Source organism: Lagopus leucura, unplaced genomic scaffold (genome assembly GCF_019238085.1).
Source record: "Lagopus leucura isolate 7727_CA_CO unplaced genomic scaffold, USGS_WTPT01 Super-Scaffold_100053, whole genome shotgun sequence".
Classification (NCBI taxonomy): Eukaryota; Metazoa; Chordata; class Aves; order Galliformes; family Phasianidae; genus Lagopus; species Lagopus leucura.
Window position 1 is genome coordinate 170001 of NW_024962299.1, and position 19858 is coordinate 189858.

The 19858-nt window shown below is 44.8% G+C and overlaps 1 protein-coding gene across 3 annotated transcripts in view; it reads right to left on the reverse strand.

The window, feature by feature from the left end:
- The window catches only part of AP1G1 (adaptor related protein complex 1 subunit gamma 1), a 39984-nt gene extending 21168 nt beyond the window's left edge, over nt 1-18816 (reverse strand). The window contains exons 1-5 of one of the 3 annotated variants that reach the window (XM_042885833.1): nt 18544-18816; nt 17185-17255; nt 8299-8502; nt 4017-4141; nt 685-826 (exon numbers count right to left, since the gene is read on the reverse strand). In XM_042885833.1, coding sequence (XP_042741767.1) covers nt 685-826; nt 4017-4141; nt 8299-8499 — 468 coding nt within the window. In that variant the 5' untranslated portion in view covers nt 8500-8502; nt 17185-17255; nt 18544-18816. The remainder of the gene's footprint in view (nt 1-684; nt 827-4016; nt 4142-8298; nt 8503-17184; nt 17256-18543) is intronic. The other 2 variants (XM_042885834.1, XM_042885832.1) reach the window with 2 other exon arrangements.
- Nucleotides 18817-19858: the final 1042 nt, after the last annotated feature.

Genomic DNA, 19858 nt, shown 5'->3' on the forward strand with positions numbered 1-19858 from the left:
AACCTGTCTCATTGTTAGGAAGGGAGGGGAATGATAATGCACTGGAAGTGAAAAGCGAAATTTATGTCAAATGCATGGCTTGTTTTCCTTCCTTTGAATATGATCACATTCCCACAAAACAGTTCCCCTTCAGGTGACAGGTCCTATGAAAAACAGAAGTACACTTCAAAAAGTTTGCCCATCTTCTCCAGAGAACAGAAGCAAGAGAAGACCCTACTCATTGTAGCTGCCTGAGAATCAAGTGCGCTGCCTCTTCCCAGAATACAGCAATACATCTCAGCACTGCTGTCTTGCCTAAAATCCCATTATTTCCCCCAACCTTTTCAAGACATAACAACAAAATATATTTAAAAAGAACAAAAGTATTTATACTTTACTGATGCTCTTTCATACTGGCTAACAATTAGAAGTTTGGAGCTAGAGCCTGTGAACAGGCAGGTGCTGGTAATACAATCAATAACCTTAAGGTACAAAGTACCTTAGAAATTACAAACAGATCATCTGTAGAAGGCTAGCCTTCTAGAGGATTACACACATCCTTGCTCCGCAGACATGGGCTTTGGCCTCAACTTGTCTTGCACGCTTGCAAATATTCAGTCAGCATTCCAAGCTGTCTAGCATTCCAGTTATTAGCAAGATATCCCAACCTCAAGTTTTAACACTTAGCAAAACATTAAAAAGTACCTTCTTCCTAAGATAGGAGTTGGATGTTTTGAGGAGCTTTTCAACCTCTCCTGCAAGGTCTCTGCACATTTCTGAAGAGCCCATGCAGCCAAGAGTGCAGAGTGCCAGCCCCTGCACATATTGCGTGCTGTGGTTAAGGTCACTGCAAAGAAGAGGAAAAAAAAAAGAACAGTCAGTATGTGAATAAATCCCAAATATGGAAAAAAAAGTGCATCTGTGTATGGCCATCCAGCCATCTGTACGCATAGCCCAGAAGGAATCTCCAAATTCTAAGCTATTCGGGAGTATATCAAGCTGAACAATATCAGCTTTAAGTTTTCTATTACTTTTATATAGAATCCTCAAAGAAAAAGATTTCAGCAAAACCACCAGGTGAATATCCGGTGCTTGAGCTGAGAGGAGGGAAGACCACAGAGAACTCCATTAAAGCTTACTGTAGTAAATACTAAACTCTGTATTTTGGAATTTGCAAGCAGGAAACAAATTAACATCAAGTATAGCCTTGCAGAGACTCTGCAAGTTGTCCCAGCATAAACAAGTTGTAGAATAGGCTTTAGCTTCTGGTTTATAAGCACTTTGATTTGCAGTTTCTGAATCTTAAGATTTTCACATAGTTTGACTTGCATATTTTTACAATGGCTTTTAATTCTAGTTACCTCCCCTTCCTTCCATTTGACTATTAGGATTAATGAGTGATGAACTGTAAAACTGCATCTGGACTTGGTCATGAAATAAAACCTTAAAAGGGTAACAGACAATACACATGCTTAATACATTAACCTTAGTATAATGCAAAATAAGAATTTTTGCTAAGACTTACAGACTGAACAAAAATATTGAATTGGAAGTGGGATTCATACTTACAAACTGAACAGCATTAAAAACAAAATCTATGCAAGATATTCTGGCTCAAGATGGAGGATAACAAAAACAACGTACAAAATAAACAAAACCTACTACTCACAGAGCTTGCAAGTAATCCATACGGAAATGCTGTTAGCCTCTGGAAATTGCAAAGTGCAATACCCATAAGCAGACACTACTTCTGAGGCCACCCACCAACCATCAACCACTAAGTATGAGACAATACAGCTTCCATACAGCAATTACAACAGCTTTTAAAAACTGACTTCAACCAATTTTCCATCAGAACACCTGGTACTCCTGTCACCACAGCATCCAGGATTCATTCACAAATGTGAAGAACATAAAAATATGGTTCCTGTTTGGGGGGTGAGTTGGTGACTGCATGACGGGAGGACAGGGGAAGCAAGCAGTATGCAACCAGATTCATACAACATGCACAAAAGAGAGCATTCTGCATGTAATACAAAGAAGTTATGGCAACATGCAAATAAAATAACAGAGTACACCTGCCATTAAAATGGGTTGATTTCTGTTTCCTTATTTCAGCAAGTTTTGAGCAGCAATACGTAACAGTGAATATAGCAAGTACATGCTGCTACACAAGGGTGTCCACTTGTTTTTATGGAAGATCTAGGTTGTGGTGATAAGACACTGATGAAAGCAGACAAAGTGGCAGGCGAGGAAGCAATAAGCTTCCCACCACCTAAGTGGGTTGCTATCTCCCAGTTTTGTTTAGCTTCAGCCCGGCTCATGTCAAATTCATCCCACCCTTATCACACAAATTCATTTTAGCATAAGCAATCAAAAAAAGATGTTAATATAGCAGCCTATTTCTAATGCAAGAGTCTCACAGGTATGACAATTCAATAAAAGAATACTTGACCAAACGTTTGTAGATCCCAAGGCCCACAGTCTTGTCAAGACTTCCCAAGCACTTTGAGGACACAGTCCAAGCAATCTTACTAATACTTCATTTGCTATTACTCAAGAGGTTTATGTTCAAAAAGTAAATAAAACCAGACATACCACATACAAGCAGGAACAAGGATAAAACAACTAGACCCCCGTTGTTCCACTCCTTCTCCCACCCATCTTGAAAAAAGACTGCCCATCATTAGAAACAGACCAATCATCCTTCACTTAACTATAATATGAAACAGTGCTGGTTTAGCAGCACTTCACTAGAAAGATTTTAAAAGTAAAGAAACTGAGGAAAAAAACAATCCTTATTTCTCATCCTTTCTTGACCAATTTCAGGAAGGTACCAAGCAGACAGCACATTCCAAGTTGCTGCCTTGCTTCCGAGGAAAATCATACATCAGTACTGTTAGGTCAACCTTAAAAAGAAGGCAGCATACACAGTCTTGACTCCCAAGGTCAAAAACTTCAGAGCTCATCAGCACAAGTAAATAAATAGAACCAGAGATACAGTACAGAGATACAGTATTGTAACAGAGGATAACCTGACCTACAGTGTTTTAGCAGTGTTATGAAAATATCCTCTGATTTATTACTATTTAAAAGGTATGTGGACCTTCAGCAATGCTGCATTACTAACTGCATGCCTGTCTCTTTCCTACTTTGTAAGCAGGGAGATAATTTAATTCTTGAATGTGGAATTATACTTGGCACTGGTGAGGTCATACCTCATGCATTGTGTTCAGTTTTGGGACCCTCACTACAAGAAGGACATTGATGCCTTGCAGCACGTCCAGAGAGAGGCAAGGAAGCCACAAAGGGCCTTACTGAAGAGCAGCTGAGAGAACTGGGATTCTTTAGTCTGGAGAAGAGGAGGTGGGGGAGGAAGGGAGGTGGATCTCATTAGTATCTGTAACTACCTGGAAGGAGTTGTAGAGAGCTGGGGGTTGGCCTCTTTCCAGATAACAGCAATAGGAAAAAAGGTAATGGCTTTAAGTTGCACCAAGGGAGATTCATATTGGATATCAGGAAAAATTTACTCTCAGAGTGGTCAGGCATTGGATCTGACTGCCCACAGACATGGTGGACTCACCATCCCTGAAGGTTCTCAAGAAAAGAGTAGATGTTGCCCTGAGTGACATGGTCTACCGGGCATAGTGATGATCACAGAATGGCCTGGGTTGGAAGGGACCTCAAGTTCCAACCCCCATCAATGCAGGCAGGGCTGCCAGCCAGTAGATTGAACACTACATCAGGCTGCCCAGGGCCTGATCCAACCTGGTCTTGAACACCTCCATGGACAACCTGCTCCAGCATTTCATCACCCTCTCAGTGAAAAACTTCCCCCAACATCTTATCTCAACTTTCACTCCTTTAATTCATAAGCATTCCCCCTTGTCTTGTCACTATCTACCCATGTAATAAGCTAAGGGTTGGACTAGATGATCTTACTGGTATTTTCCAACCTGAATGATTCAATGAATGGAAGTTGTGAGTTTTTTTTTTTTTTTTTTTTTATAAACACAAATGTTTTCTGGTACCCTTACTTCTTGATGCAATTGGTCATAAGAAGATGGACATCCTGTCTCTCATCCAGCAGCAACATGGCACCTAAATACCCAATGCGCTTGTCTGTGAATTTCTGAGAGGCAATGAGCTTGAGGCACTCCAACTGGGGAAAAAAAAAAAGAAAGAAGAATTAGCTTAAACTATTTCTCAACTAGAAGAGAAAGAGTTTGAACTCTGATATTAACTAATTTAGGTCTCTCTCATAATATATTTTTAAAAGTACATTCTATTCCCATTTTGATGATATGGAAAACAAAGGCTGAATGACCAGCCTAAAGATTCCAGCAAGGAAGCAGCAAAATCAATAGTAAGTCTGCTGCCCTGAAATAACAATCCTCTGCTGATCTTCCATTACCTCATACATACCAGATAAGCAGGATCAGAGCACAAAAGAGAAAAATAACACAGATAAGAACTATCAGTTAAAAAAGAAAAAAAAAAAAATCCAGAAATCCAGAAAAAAATCCAAAGATATGCCATGTTTGATAGACCTTGGAATTTTTTTATTTTATTTATTTATTTTGCACTGTAATGGGTACATCTACCCACCAGGGAGAGAATCAGTGCTCTGTTAAGATGTCAACAACAATTTTGATGATTACGATCTGTAACTAAGTAACTTGCTAGGTAAATTTTAGATACAGTCATATATGTCAGTTCCCGCTGTCCTGCAATCCTGTAACTTCTGTATGAACTTCAGAATCTAAAATCACATGCATTGCAGCCACTACAAACTTCCCATCCCTTCTATCATGTAAAAACGTACCAGCTGTATTCAAAAATATAAAGGAAATTCCTTGGTAACATGCCTAGCTGCCACTTACACTCAGATAACTTCAGAGTTTAGCTGCTAGCTAATTCTTAAACATGTTCTTAGTTCAAAAATACAAACAGTAACATTACTATGCACTGAAGTATCTCACTCTAACCGATAATCAATTACATATAAGCATATCTCTACTTTCCAGCATGTAACACTATAACACGATGGAAAGTATAATGCTTATAGCAGGGTGGCAAAGTCTCTGACTGCTGCAAATGAGGACAGGCCCAAATGCAGCAGCCTAGACACAGAAACAAAGGAAGAAGATTTACTTACCTTTGAAAGGCCTCAGGTACACAGGGATCTGCAGAAAGATACCCTCACCTCCACTGCCAACCCTTAAATGAGGTCTGGGAAGGGGTGGATCCCGGCCCCAGCCCTTCTCATCACCTGGGTGCATCACCGCATGCACCTGAACTCCCCTGGGCTGGCCCTGCCTTCCCACCTGGTGCTCCATCACTGTTTCAAGCTGTGACTTCAGCATTTCCGCTACACAGACAAAGCAGCAAAAATGGCTTCTCAAAACAGGTAAAAGATTCATCTTCTCACAAGCACATGCCCTAAGTTCGTTCTGCAAGTTAGCTAGGGCAGCAAGTAAGCAAACAGTGGATGTATGGAGGGGATGAGACAAAGCTTCCAATAGATCTACTTTAAAGGACACAAAAAAGGCCCGCATAGGCAAAAATAAAGGGTAGCATGAAACGGTTTTCAGTCCTTCACTATAAGGAAGTTTGAACAGAACTGTTTTCGAACAGGGAGATGCGAGAAGTGCACACGCATCAAGACAGCAAAGCTATACTGGCTGCTGAAAAACTTGTAAGAAAATTAAATTTAACGTGACAGAGAAAACAAATGCTATGGCCTAGCTACTAACAAGTTCTCACAACTGCACAGAATCAGAATATATAACACTGCTATGCAAGAAGTTGCCACATAATCATCTAGCTTGAGCTGAGTGACCAACTGACAAAGAAAAGATTGAATGAAAGCAAATTCAGTTATCTAAGATTAACCTGGATGAAGAAATACCTCTAAGCAGTAAGATCAGTCATCCAAAGAGATAACTGAACACGCATGAGTGGGCAAGATCAACCAAGAGATAAGGCACATAACACTGCATATTTACCTCTTATCTTTACAGTGATTGACCCATTTTTTCCCCAGAAAAGTTTAAAAGGTGCTTTCTTATATAATGCTCTGCAGAAGTGCAGTGTGGAACCAATGGCCTCACAGCTACAGCATAAGAGCTAAAGAAGGCAAGACAAACAACTGAAAAAAAAAAAAACAGAAGGAAACTAATGACTGATATTTCCAGCACTTTTAAATTTGTATGATATTACTGAAATTTACCTCGCAAAAAGCTGACCAGTTTGCTTCACATGTATACAAATACATGCAAATTAGCTTAGTGCACAGCACTGCTGAGCAACACAATGAAGTGAAGCTCTGTTTAATTAGTAGAAGAATTCTTGATGTCATTATATCCATTTCATTCAAAGGAACAGCAATTAAGATCTGCTGCCTCAGTGCTGTAACAGATACATCAACAAAGCCTGATAATACAGGTCTATCACCAGATTACAACTCAAAGTTTTCACTGACATAGACACCTTTCTGACTGGCATTCTTTTGCAGGGGAATTAAAGCTTTAAAAAAAAGTGGATGCTCAATACCTTCTAATCATAACCCGATTTTAACACGCGCTCAAGACAGTTTGCCATGCACTGCATCTCAGCATGCACTGGCTAAATGTAACACAAGATTTCCTGAATCAAAGTGGAGGAATCCTGTCTTGGAAAGAAGCAGATCAGCCATTTGCTTCTTCTGACACCTTCTCTGAACGCTTATTAATGGTTACCCCATTCATAACACTAGCTGAAGTCAAATGTCTGTTTTAAGGATAAAACCAGACATGGGATCTAACAGCCTATGGCTCTCCCGTTTTTCATCAAAATGAATTTCCTACTCATTCATGCTGCACTCTCTGAAACTTCTTGTTTATAATGCTGGACTGCCTATCTTCAAAATTCTACTACTGCTGGAATGGCATCTGCCTTCAACAGTCCCCCAGCACATTGTTTTGGAGAAAGAACGAGGATCATATAAAATCACCTATATAACACCAGTATCTTGAAAGATTCCTTCCAGTCATAAAAGCTGACGACACAAAAGATTTCAACTTAAATAATAATTGCTAAAATCTCTTCTTAGCCTTGGCCGGAAATACAACTGACAAATTATATGAGAACCAAGGCCAGAGGATGGTATGCTACAGTCAGCATAGTTGTTTTCCTGTTACATCAGAGTTGCTACATCTCGAACAACTCTTTTCTCTGGGAGAAGAACCCAACGATGTAGAAATAAGGCGATCCCCCCTAAATTCAAAGTACAGTCCAAACTCAAAGACAATTTGAGGCCCTGGTTACATTATGACTGCAGCAATTGGACAGATCGGCACAATGGAAAAGGCATTACAACAGAGGTGTGATGATGACAGGACTGGCACAATAGAGAGGTGCTATGAAGGAAAGAAGATTGCTCACCATTATCAGAAGATTCCAGGTTTGCAGAGGAGAGCTTCACCAAGGAGGCATCTCCAACCAGAGCCCCTTCCCCAGTGGCAGTCAGCCCTTCAATGAGGTCTAAGAGCTGCAGCCAGGCTCTGTCCTTCTGGCCCCACAGCTGAACTGCCTTCACCTGTGCTCCCAGGGCTGACCAGGTCCTTTCCCCAGCTGCTCAATCAGTGCTTCAGGCTGTGACTCAGTTACCGTACAATGACTAATGGGATGTTTACTAACAACAAAAATGAACTGTGCCTCAAACACTAAGCAAAGCTCAACCTGAAGAACCTGTAGATCAAGACCCCATCATCTTATCTCTCTTTTCCACAATTTGACTGAGGAACACTACAGGGAAAATAAGTCAAAACTCACATCAGCATTCTCCAAATCTCTTCACTAAAATGGGGACAAGAAACACCAATCCTTTATTGTTGGGAACAGACCAACTATTACCTGCCTAGAATAAATTACTTCAGAATAAGGAAACTCCTAAATAAGAAACACCTTTAAAACATCTGGCAGTTTCTATCAGGTACACAACTTCAAGATGCCATCCAGAAATACTCATACTTACCAGATTGTAGTTTAACTACTGCTCTGCAAGACACACCTGCAGCAAGGAGCAGACAGCCTGGGTAAAGCAGACTAACTGCAAGTTTCATAACAAAATACATAAGAACAGGTTTCAGACAGGAAGTGTCTTTGTCATAGTCAAAACTAACTAATGCAGGTTCTGAACATGCGCGAGGACAAAACCTCAAAACATCTCAAAGCAAAACTGCTCTAGTTCTGCTCCAAAGCAGCCCATGCACTCAAAACACATGAAGCATACTGGTATACACACACACACTGTAGCAGCAATGAAGACCAACCTACCTGTCCAAAATGTGCAGGGTATCCCAGCATGTGCATGTACAGCAGCTTTGCCACATTTCTGCATCTGTATGTGTTATCTTCCTCTCGGAAGGATGACCGGATAGCAGCACATTCCTTCTGAATCATCTCACGCTCTTCTGCCTGGGTTCTTGCTGTCCGGATGGTCCGGATCAGCTCCCGCAGTCTGATGGGGGCTGGCATCCTCTGGGAGAAGAAAGAGATCCATAAGCCTTCTACTGTACCTGAGAACTTCATAATTGTCTCAGTTCAGCATATTCTTCTTTCTTCCCTTATAATTATATAAATGGAAGAATTTAAAAAAGGCAAACAGCTTCACTAGCATGGTTAAAAGCATACCTAAAGGCCACAGGAATTCATTGTACCTTCCAGGAACAGAAGTTCTCATAACTGCTTTTCTAGAAGCAGAAACTGCTATGCTTTGAACAAGCTGCCAAGTGAACGTAACGTGATTCCCAGTCCGAAATAGATAAGAACAGTACTCAGCAAGGTATGTTCATGTTCTTATCTTCTGCCTCTCACCAAAGAGGTTTGATCCTTGAAATCTCAACAATGTGGGACACAAATCTCCTTTACAAAAAACAATGCTGTTAAATAACTAGCAGAAGTTTTCAGACAGGTATTTCAGAGAGCCACGCTTCATAAATCTCACATACTTGTGCCGTGCATCCTTCTTCCTTTGAGGGGGGAAAGACATCAGAAAATGCTGATGGAAGATAATATGAACAGCGTGGTTGCACTTCAGAATCAAGGAGACACCGTACGTTCATTAAATACCAGCCAGAACAATCATTTCTTCAGAGGCAATGTGACAAAGCCTCTCACAGAACTGCATGAAGATGACTTGCTTTTTTTTTTTTTTTATTTAAAAAAAGCACATGCTACTTGAACTTCAGGTAGTTTCATTTTGCCAGGTGATGGGTACTACCTGACCTAGAGAGCATTGCATTCTCCTGAATGTATTTCAAGAGAAAAATGGCTCCCGCCCAAAAAAAGTTTAGGAAGTTCAACTGCAAAACCTAACTGTAGTTTATGCTCAGCAAAGCAGACTTTTGACTTTCATGAGGATAAATCGATGCAAACTTATCTACAGAATTCTTCCATCCACGTTAAACTGCAAGATTAGCTAAGTCATTTTTAAATCACAAAATCACACCAATGTGTAAAAAGTTACTCAACATAGCAGCCCGTCACAGATCATCTGTGTGTCACCATCCTCCTAAATCAGTGCCATAAATTTTAAGTGCTACCATATCAAAGAGACACATTCAGACATCGTGCTGACTGGCTGGCATGGCACAACAGGTTTGACTGCACACTGAATGGGCAGCTGGGAAGCTCACATTCAGCAGGGCAACCCGTGCGCTGCACCAGGAAAACAGACAGACATGTTACAATGAGTAACGGTGGCCTCGCAGACAAGCAGCTGAACATTGCTCTATGGATCTGAATTATAAACTCAGACTGTTACAGAACTCAATCTCAACACTGCATCTCCTCAGTCAGTCCAACCAAACAGCCCCTCACATTCCAATTGCCCATCTTCATGTCTCAAGAGCTCAAATTCGCAGAGACACAAAGTATTACATTTTGAAAAGTATATGTAGAGATATTTTATCTTCCTCAAAGTACTGTGAAGTGAAGGATCAAGATAACTGGACTCCCCAATCCTCAGCCTTGCCTCTCCGCAAGCTGTAAGATTTCCTCATGTTACTGTGATACAAAACAAATCTATGCTGCCCAAACATTCAGATGCCACACTAATAAGGGTACGAATGGTGAAAGGGAAGTAAGAAAGCTGCCTCCAGAACAGCATTTGAACATGAGACACAAAAGGCCTTTGAATACTGTAATAACATTCTTTTAATAAGGGCTGTGATGTCTCAAAGGTTTTGAAAATCATCTGAAAGGATCTTCCTCACACAACATCACATCCATACAACACAGAGAAATCTTTAATTAGATGGGAACGTTTAAACCCTTAGAACAGAGCGCTGCAGTGAACTAACAGAGCTCTGATAGTGGTAGAGCCAGAATCTTTCAACAGTAAAGTAAGGCTGTAGGAACATGACAAACAGAATACGAAAACCCTGCTAAGCACCAAGAGCTGCACCTTGGTGCACACCTACTGTAATGCCACCTCTGGAGACTGCGGATGCTAAGCATCATCTTCAAGGAACAGCCACAAATAATTATTCTTGAAAATTGGGAAAAATTGGCAAGAGATTTTCAATACTGCAACAAAATATATATCCTCGAAACAAACAAACTGCCAGCACTCACAAAGCCCCAAAGCTTCTCAAACTAAAGGAAACTTGGTTCTATCCATTTGCCACATCACTTCCTCCTGTTTATATCCACAAAAAAATTCTTGTTCTATCCCGAGTTAAATATTTTTTAAGTACTGTGCAAAAAACCTCTGCCCAGTAACTTGCATGGAAAACTTCAGAATGAGAAACTAAGATTGAACAATTAAAAAAAGGAAAATACTAAGAAAAGAAACAGTTTTAAATGTCTTGTAAAATTAGGTAACTACGCAAGAGTTACTGCAAAGCAAGCTGACATTCCTACTTAGCATGCGCTAGATTGCTGGCAGCTGTTGTCAGGATGCACTGCTTTACTCTGTTGTAATTTAGCAAAAAGCAGTAAACATAAGTGCACGATGGCACTGCAGACTGGGCAACTCTGACAACCACAGCCCACTATACAGCCTACTATACAGCCCACCACCTGTCTTTAGGAGCTTATCTTTGGAGGTGAATGTAAATAAAATGTATGGGATGAGATTTGTCTACCTCAGAATTATTTTGAAGTCAGGTAGGATGCCACCTCCCAAGATTCTATTAAATCTTATAACAACATCTGTTTAGGTTTAGTTTTTGATTTGATGTGTTGTGTTGGTAGAGATCTCTGAGGCTCCTTAAAAGTTCCCCCTAATTAAAGTTGGCCCCTCACTTCTATAGCAGTCTTTAACTCAGATTGCTCTTTGACAAGAACACCATCTACCAACTCTTCAGCGCCCTAAAAGGGCACAGACAGAAAGCAGATCAGAAACGCAGTGGCCCTACCAGGTCTGATCAAAGCTCACTCCATTTGATATCCTGTTTCTCACAGCAGCAGGAGCCCGTGGAAGACGGGAAGAGCCAGGTCAGCACGCATACGTACAAATCTGTTCTACTGCAGACTTCAGCAACTTGCAGTATAAGAATTTCTAAAGCAAAAAAAAAAGTCAAGGCCTACAAAGATAAAAATAAAAAGGTAGATCTGTTTTTATTTTGAATCCAGGTGAACTTCTAGAATCAACAGTATTCTGCAAGTCACTACTTAAGTTCCAAGCATAACACATGGAAAGACAGTTCATTCATTTGTTCTGCAGATTCAAGTCCTTATTGCAGTCGATGCTCCCAATAATCCTATGGAGATGATAATAAATTACCTAGTTAGCAATACTAAGGAGCTCATCATCTTACACACTTCACACTCCTACCTCATCTTTTCAGTCTGAGACCTGCAGCCCAAAATCGGAGTCATTCCATGACTGGTTATGTTTACTGTTTGTCTGCATGGTCCACAATTCTCCTGCGTCCTTCCGGAAGGACGGGTACAAAGAAAGCGCCGCGCCCAGCATTTGAACCATGGCTGCACCTCAGCACGTCCTTGTGAAAAAAGGGAAGTCCCTCCTCTTATTTCCCCAGGGACTTTTAACAGCCTCTCTGGGTAGGCGGTCACAGCAAAGTGCTTTGTTTATGTAACAGTCTGACAAACCCCAAAACAGCCCACTTGAAGCCCCGACCACATCCCATACCCCTTCCCCTTCAAACACCCTTTCAAACTGCTTTTGATAAGCTATGCTTTTGTTGGAAAACAGGGAAGGAACTGAAAATAAAAACATCACTGCAGGCTGTTACAACAGTAAAGATTAACACAGTGGAAGGGCAATACAGGAGTGTAACAACGAAGGGATGAGCACAGATAGGATGGTATTTCAAAGGGAAAGCAGAAGTGCTCATCCATCTCCAAAGATCGAGGCTCACAGGAAGGACTCCACCAAGGAGGGATCTCCAGCCAGAGCCCCTTCCCCAGTGGCAGTCAGCCCTTCAATGAGGTCCAAGAGCTGCAGCCAGGCTCCATCCTTTCTGGCCCCACAGCTGAACTGCCTTCACCTGTGCTCCCAGGGCTGACCGGGTCCTTTCCCCAGCTCCTCAATCAGTGCTTCAGGACGTGACTCAACAGTTTCCATAAACAGGTATACATCTCTGCAGCCTATAGGCAATAACTTAATCATCATTAATAACAATGTCTCATTAATAATAATCACAGGCTCACTCTGACAGAGGAGACTGATTCCACTCCTTCCACTGCTCTACAGACAGCATGCCTGGGACCCAGCATGCCACATGAGGCCATCTGTACATCTGAAAACCAGTGGCATTACTTTCCTCTACAAATGAGAAGCCTTCAAACAGAATAGTTGAGCTTACGTGACACAAGGCAGTGTGAGCAGACAGCTCTGGGAGAACCAAGATGGAGCTGGAAAGACGTGGAGCATGGCCTCCTGCACTAAGTCATTCTTAAGTGCAGGGCCATCAGGTGACTGATCATCTCAAGCTTCTGCTCCTCAGAACAGAGGAGCTCCCGAACTCTTATCATACAAAGCAATACCAATCTCGTGCTGACCAAGAAGTACGTTTCACTCCGTCTCAAAAAAGCTAAAGTGATCCGAGAAAAAATAGCCTAGATTTTGACAATTCTCCAGGCTAAAGCTAGCTGACCTGCACTTGGAAGAGCCACATTACCCTCAGAAACTTTAATGGCAGCTCTGACACCACTGACTGTATCAGGTGACACATCACAACAGTGTTGACACAGACCTAGAGAGTAAATAATTACAAAATTGGGAGAAAACAAGCCAGCAGGGACTGCTAGGGATGACACCGCTACTCCATTCAAAAATATAGCCACACACACAGTGCAGGCACATCTGAATGAAGGTGGCAGGGATGCCCTGAACAGCCACATTCATGTCCTGCCTGCTCATCTCTGCTAGCACTCTGACATCACCAACAGATGTGCCTTGGTCACCGAAGACCTACAGCTTGCAGCGATTAGGAAAGCTAATCACCGTAAACGCACACCTTGTGAGACAACAAACCAAGCTTCGTGCAGGTATCAAGAGTTAACAAAACCCAAGATTCACATTTCCCACTCCAGACCCCAAGAACTCCTTCAGCATGCTGAGGACAGCACACTTCAGTACTCAGAAAGGTGACCCACGAAGCCATCAACAAAATCCTGTACAATCTCATGTTCCTCTGGATGCCCCCATCCATTAATTTACTATCAAATCCACAATGCGTTGCTTTGCAGGTAGTAAGACATGAGACTGCATACAATTAGCCTTGGTAGAAAAAATCCATAACAGAAAAGCAATCAGAAGAGCTTGAATGGAGGCAACAAGGTTGCATGGATATTCCTCCAGGATGTGAGACATCCATTTCACACAAGATAGCAACTACCTCACCAGACACACACCTGACCGGTACGCATTTGCAGATGCACAGCTAAGAAAAAAAAAACTTTTTGAATGAAATGAAAATGACTCCAGTGATTCCCCTTTTCTTGCTTCTTTCAAGAAACACACCTAAGCATCCTCCCCCCGTAACCAAATCAACACAGAACAACAGGAAACAAACATTTTCCCGCATTCACACTGCCAAGCACTCCGTAACTCGAAACTATACCCACTGAGAACAACGACAAGCAACAACAGCAAGACAGGCACAAGGCCTCGTGGCCTCCATGGATATGCAGTCAGCACTTTTATTAAGCTGCAGTATGACAAAAGGCACAAAGAGAATGAAAGACTACCCCAACAAGCTCCAGAAGATGATTTATTGACAAATACTTCAGATTCCCCCGATAGCATGAATGAAGGATGGACAACTTGCAGCACGACTGTGCCACGGCCCATCAAGGCAGCAAAACCTTACGGTGCCAGAATTGTACTGGGATTCGACATGCAAGCATTCAGACTTTGAAGGAAGGAACTGAGGCCATGGATCAGTTGTGTTTACTGACAAGCGCTAGTGAAGAACCGTACAATCAAAATACGAATAGGATTAAGAATTCAGAACTGTAAGACATAGTAAGCAACGTGCTATAAAATCTGTCTCAGTATCAGGAAGGATCTTGAAATTAACACTATGAACCATTTAAAATATTCAGAAAATCAGTCTCAGGTAACCATGAAGCTACTGCATAGCAAAATGCCACTAACAGTAAAGTTGGACAGAACTCCGCATTTCAGAGATGTTTCACTGCACAAGACAACGAACACAGAGGACATCCATACCATCTAGGAATAGCACATCTGAAATTTAACTTTATCTGGCTTAGAACCTCTTTCAAAGTAGCAAGCCTTGTTTTCCAGGGTTAATTAACACTTTTCCTTCCATACAGAACATACATATGTTCTTGCTCCTTCCACGCCAACACAAATAGCAGTGCAAATTATAAAAGCAATCGCCTCTGTAGCAATCGCACAGGTCAACATGACAGGAAAAGGTGTTTCACCAGAGGTGTAATGACAGTAGGATCGGCACAATAGAGAGGTGCTATGAAGGAGAGAAGATTGCTCACCATTATCAGAAGATTCCAGGTTTGCAGAGGAGAGCTTCACCAAGGAGGCATCTCCAGCCAGAGCCCCTTCCCCAGTGGCAGTCAGCCCTTCAATGAGGTCTAAGAGCTGCAGCCAGGCTCTGTCCTTCTGGCCCCACAGCTGAACTGCTTCACCTGTGCTCCCAGGGCTGACCAGGTCCTTTCCCCAGCTGCTCAATCAGTGCTTCAGGCTGTGACTCAGTTACCGTACAATGACTAATGGGATGTTTACTAACAACAAAAATGAACTGTGCCTCAAACACTAAGCAAAGCTCAACCTGAAGAACATTTTGTAGATCAAGAACTCCATCACCTTATCTCTCTTCTCCACAATTTGATCGAGGAATACAGCTGAACTGCCTTCACCTGCGCCTCCAGGTGCTCAATCAAGCAGTGCAGGCCCTGACTTCACAGCTCCAATTCAACCTCTTTCCTCATTTTGTTTACAGCAGAAGCACTCCATGCCATTTGTTTGCTACCCATACAGTCCAGAAATCAGGGATTATCCCTGAATACCTGACAAGAACCTAACAGTAGGAACAACAGATTTTTTTTCATACTTTATCAGTTTGAAGGCCTTATTCTTTAAGGCCGCCTTTACCCAATAGCCAGTTATATCAGAAAAGAGTTAGATATCTAACTCAGATTAGCTCCTGTGGCTGGACAATTGGTGCCTAAATTCCTCCCTCTCCAACTCAGTTAATTCTTCACCAAACCAACCAGGAAGGTATTCCTCCTTCATGCAACTCATTCTTGGTAAACTACCCAAACAAAACAAAAAAAAACCCACATCAACCAGCAAAACAAAAATCGTAACATATTAAAATCATTTTACTATACATTATGTTTCCAAACAGGTACTTTCTCTTCCCTTGCAGCCCTTTATTAGGTATGTTTGTACTGTTTTAAGTTTGAAGAGTTTACGAACCCCAAAATATTTAAGTATAGAACCTTACTACAAACCTACTTGAGAATACCACAGTATTCAAAGGCAGCTGTTCAGCAATTAACATCTTATGCCTGCAAGCAGCACAAGATCCATGCAAAATACTCAAGTGCTTCAGTCAACCTACATTCAGCTATCAGGAAATTAAGTCTCAAGACCCATGAGCCTTGAACATGCAGCCAACTTGAGCTCTACCCCTCTGGAATCTCTTCAGACATGTTAGCCTATGCCTTACTACTAATAAAACCAAGGATTTTTTTTTTTTAATTACTCTTTCACTATATTAATGAACACTCAAAAACAAGCTGTCAGAAAGTCACTGTTTAAGAACTTCAGGACAGAACATCGGGGGGGGTGGGGGGAGCCAAGACAGAATGATAATACAAGGCATTAGAATTACTTTGCATTATACAAAGACCAGCAGGGCCTGGGAAAGAAGTATGGAAAAACATGCCTAAAAACAGGAGCTGAAAAACAATCCCAGAGGTTGTGATGGTCCCACGTCCAGCTACACTGAGAAAAACAAGAAAGGCAGCACAAGCACTGTGCAGGCAAGGCAGCATGTGTGCTGCTGCTTTGTGACTAAACCACACACCTTCCCCTACACTGCATCAAAACAAACCGCTGTACCGACAGTTAACTGCCACCTAGAAATACAGACTTTATCTACAGCACCTCCAAAGCGCCAGATGAAAGCAAATGCTACCAACAGCAGTAATATTAGCAGATATTCACTCGCACTACTCTTTTCAGAGTAACGCTATCATATGTTTGTTTATTAACACCAAAACAACCGATAAAGGAACACAGCTATGTGAGACATTTTTCCTCAAAGAACATCTCAGTATGATCTAGGACAAATTAACATCACTTTCAGTCAGAAGAGTTTGCCCTCTTATTAAACAAAACAGCTTATCTCTGAAACAGTCTAAAGATGCACATCACCGATTCAAAAATAAGAGCAAACATTCGTGTAAAAGAGGCACGAGGTGCCGTGCTGATGCCTTTAAGCATCAGAAGCTTCAGAAGCAATTTTGCTTCAGAAGCAATTAACAATTGTATTAGCCCTTATACTTTGAAAGTCAACTTTCCAAATCTTAACCCATGCAGTCTGTCTGCGTGTCAAAGAACGGACAGATTCAGCTCCTTTCTGCTGCTCACAGCCTTTTTATTCCATAAATGAACTTACTGATCTCATCAGGTTACAATGATGCTAATTCAAAACTCCTGTCTGCAAAGAGGCTATCAGGATTGGGAAGGTTTACCTTTCACCCTCACTCATTGGCCAGGACACTGCCAACAAAAGTACGGAAGAACTCCGCTTCAATTACAGCACCTTTTGGAAAAAAAAAAAAGGTCAGATCAAAAGTCACAGGGACTTGAGAAAAGAAAGGGAAGAGAATATTCTTCTATTAATTAAAAAAAAAAAAAAAAAAAGAGGGAACCTGAAGGTTATCCCATGCACCAGGGCCAGGAAAGCTGAATGCCCTCACAACCAGACTTTCCTTCCTGTTGTCAGGTCACAGGAATTTAAGTATGTTCCTCTCCTCTTCCCAGGCAGAAGCGAGGGCTCGCTGCACACTGCCTGCGAGGAACAAAGCCTTCTGCCTTCATTCAGCTCTTGGGTATCCACTGAAATGCACTGTTTGAACACCGAGCATGAGCAGGAAAAAGAAAAAGTTTGGTGGTAGAAAGGGAGTGTGCAAACAAACAGAGGAAGAACAGTTTACAGAAAGGGGAGGAAGAGCATATAAAAGACCGAGATTTACGCTACTGCATAGAATCAGAGCAAGAAAAAAAAAAAATCTTCAATCTGTCATTTTAAACGCTACGTGAAAGGAGCACTACACAGTGAGAAGCACGTTCTGTTTTGCTTAAGCTGCCGAGTCCCAAATGCCCCTTCGGGTCCTGCACGTGAAACGCCCTTCCGAAGCACTTTCACTTCACTCCGTATTTTTCCGCTCAGACTTCAAGCCTTCAAAACCGAACGCACCACGAAGCACCCGAAAGCGCCGCGGAACAAGCAGCCGTCCCACCATCCCAGCTTCCAAACCAACGCCTACCGGTAAAACAACCGCGGTTTGCCTCGGGGCTTCTGAGGAGGAACACAGAAGGCTCCAAGAAGGATCCGAGCACCGCGCCGCCTTCCAGCCGCCGAGCTGAGGCCGTTCCTCGCTAGCGGAACTACCGCAGCGCCGCCGCGTCCTCCGCGAAGCGCCGCGCGGCGTCACCGAGCCCAACAACGGGGCCGCGCGACACGGCGGCCCGCGCCCGCCACTGAAACCCGAAGGCCGCAAGAAGCGCTGTACCCCGCCTCCCGAAGTCCCGAGACCACGCGGGCCGACGGCCCGGAGCACCGAGCGGAGGCCACAGGAACGGCCGCGAGCGAGCGAGGGCGGGCGGAGCACGAAGAGCCGCGGGAGGGCGGCCGGCGGGAGGCTGGGGGGTTCGGCGGGCAGCGCCCCGAGAGCGGCGCGGCGGCACTCGTGGTCCCGGGCCGCGAGATCCTGCGGACCACGAGCGACGCCGACCGAGAACCCAGCCGGCCGCCCCCGGAAGGAGAGGAGGAACCGGGGAGGGGAGCGGAGCAGCAGCAGGAGGACGGGCGCCGCGGCCCCACTCACCGGGCCGGTCCCTGGAGCGGAGACGGCAGCAGGAGCCAGGCATTCAAAATGGCGGCGGATCGGCCTCAGCACCGATACCGCAGGCGGAGGGATCCGCGCACCAGACCGCTCCTCTCAACCTCCCGGCCTTTGCCGGCGTCGGTTCCGAAAAACGGTCAGGCAGCCCCAGCCGCGGGGGCGCCAAGCGAGCGCGAGACTAGCGGCGGCGAGGCAGAAAAGGCCCCGCGCACTATTTTTCCCGGCGGAAGCACACACGGCATCGGCTCTCGAAGAGAAGCGCGAGCCCCGTGGCAGTCGCTGATGACGTCAGGCGCGGGGCGGTCCCGCGGAGCGCTGCCCCGTGGCGCGGCCCTGTGGGCGGCGCGGCGGAAAGGAGGCGGCGGCCCCGGGGCGGGGCTTCGGGCGGGTGCTGCCGCAGAGTGGAATGCTTGGAAGGTGCGAACTTCACGTACGGGCGGATCGTTCTGAGAGGACGGGACGCGGCGGGACCCGCGTACGCCCTCCTTATGGTGGCGGTCACGTTAAGAGCACGCTCCGGCATTGCCGATGTACCGCGGGTAAATCGCTGTGCCGCCCGTTCTGCCAACAGGAAGGGCCGCGCGACAGCCGAACGTCCCGGGTCGTTTTTGTTTAACGGTTTCAGGGAGAAGGAAATAAAGTGCAACGACTGCACAGCGCGCGCCGGGGGCTGCGGGGAGCGGAGCGCGGCGGAGCCGGAGGGGCTCAGCGCACGGCAACGAGAGGGGGATGTCGGGGGACGCTGCGCTCGGCCCAGTTCTCCCCCACGCAGCCTCGGACCTTTTGTCGCCACAAAGATCAATGAACGCCACGAAACGAAGAACGGGAGCCGAGGCAGCACCGGAAGCGGCGCCCGCCGGAGCGCGGGGCGAGAAAGGGCCGGGGGGATAGCGACGAATCCCGGAATGGCGATCGGCGCGCGAACCACCCCGGGCCGCCGCCGAACCGCCCACACCGGGGTCGGCCGCGCTCCCGGGACGGTGTTTCTCCTCCGAACCGGCGCCTCACCCGCCCCCGGGCCGCTCGGAGCCGGCCGCGCTCTCTCCCGGCGGCGGTCCGCCCCCGTTCTCTCGGTCGGCACCCTGTGCTCGCCTCCTGTCACCGCGGCAACCGGCGCTACGGGCGCCCCTCGGCGTCACCGCCACTTCCTCCGGCAGCCCATGAGGCGCTTCCGGCGCGCGGGGCCGTGACGTCATCACTGCGCGCGGCGGCGCGGGGAGGGGCCGGGCCGGAGGCGGCCGCGGGCGGCGGTGGGGCCGATGGGGGTCGCGGAGGAGGAGCCGGGCGATGGCGGGTG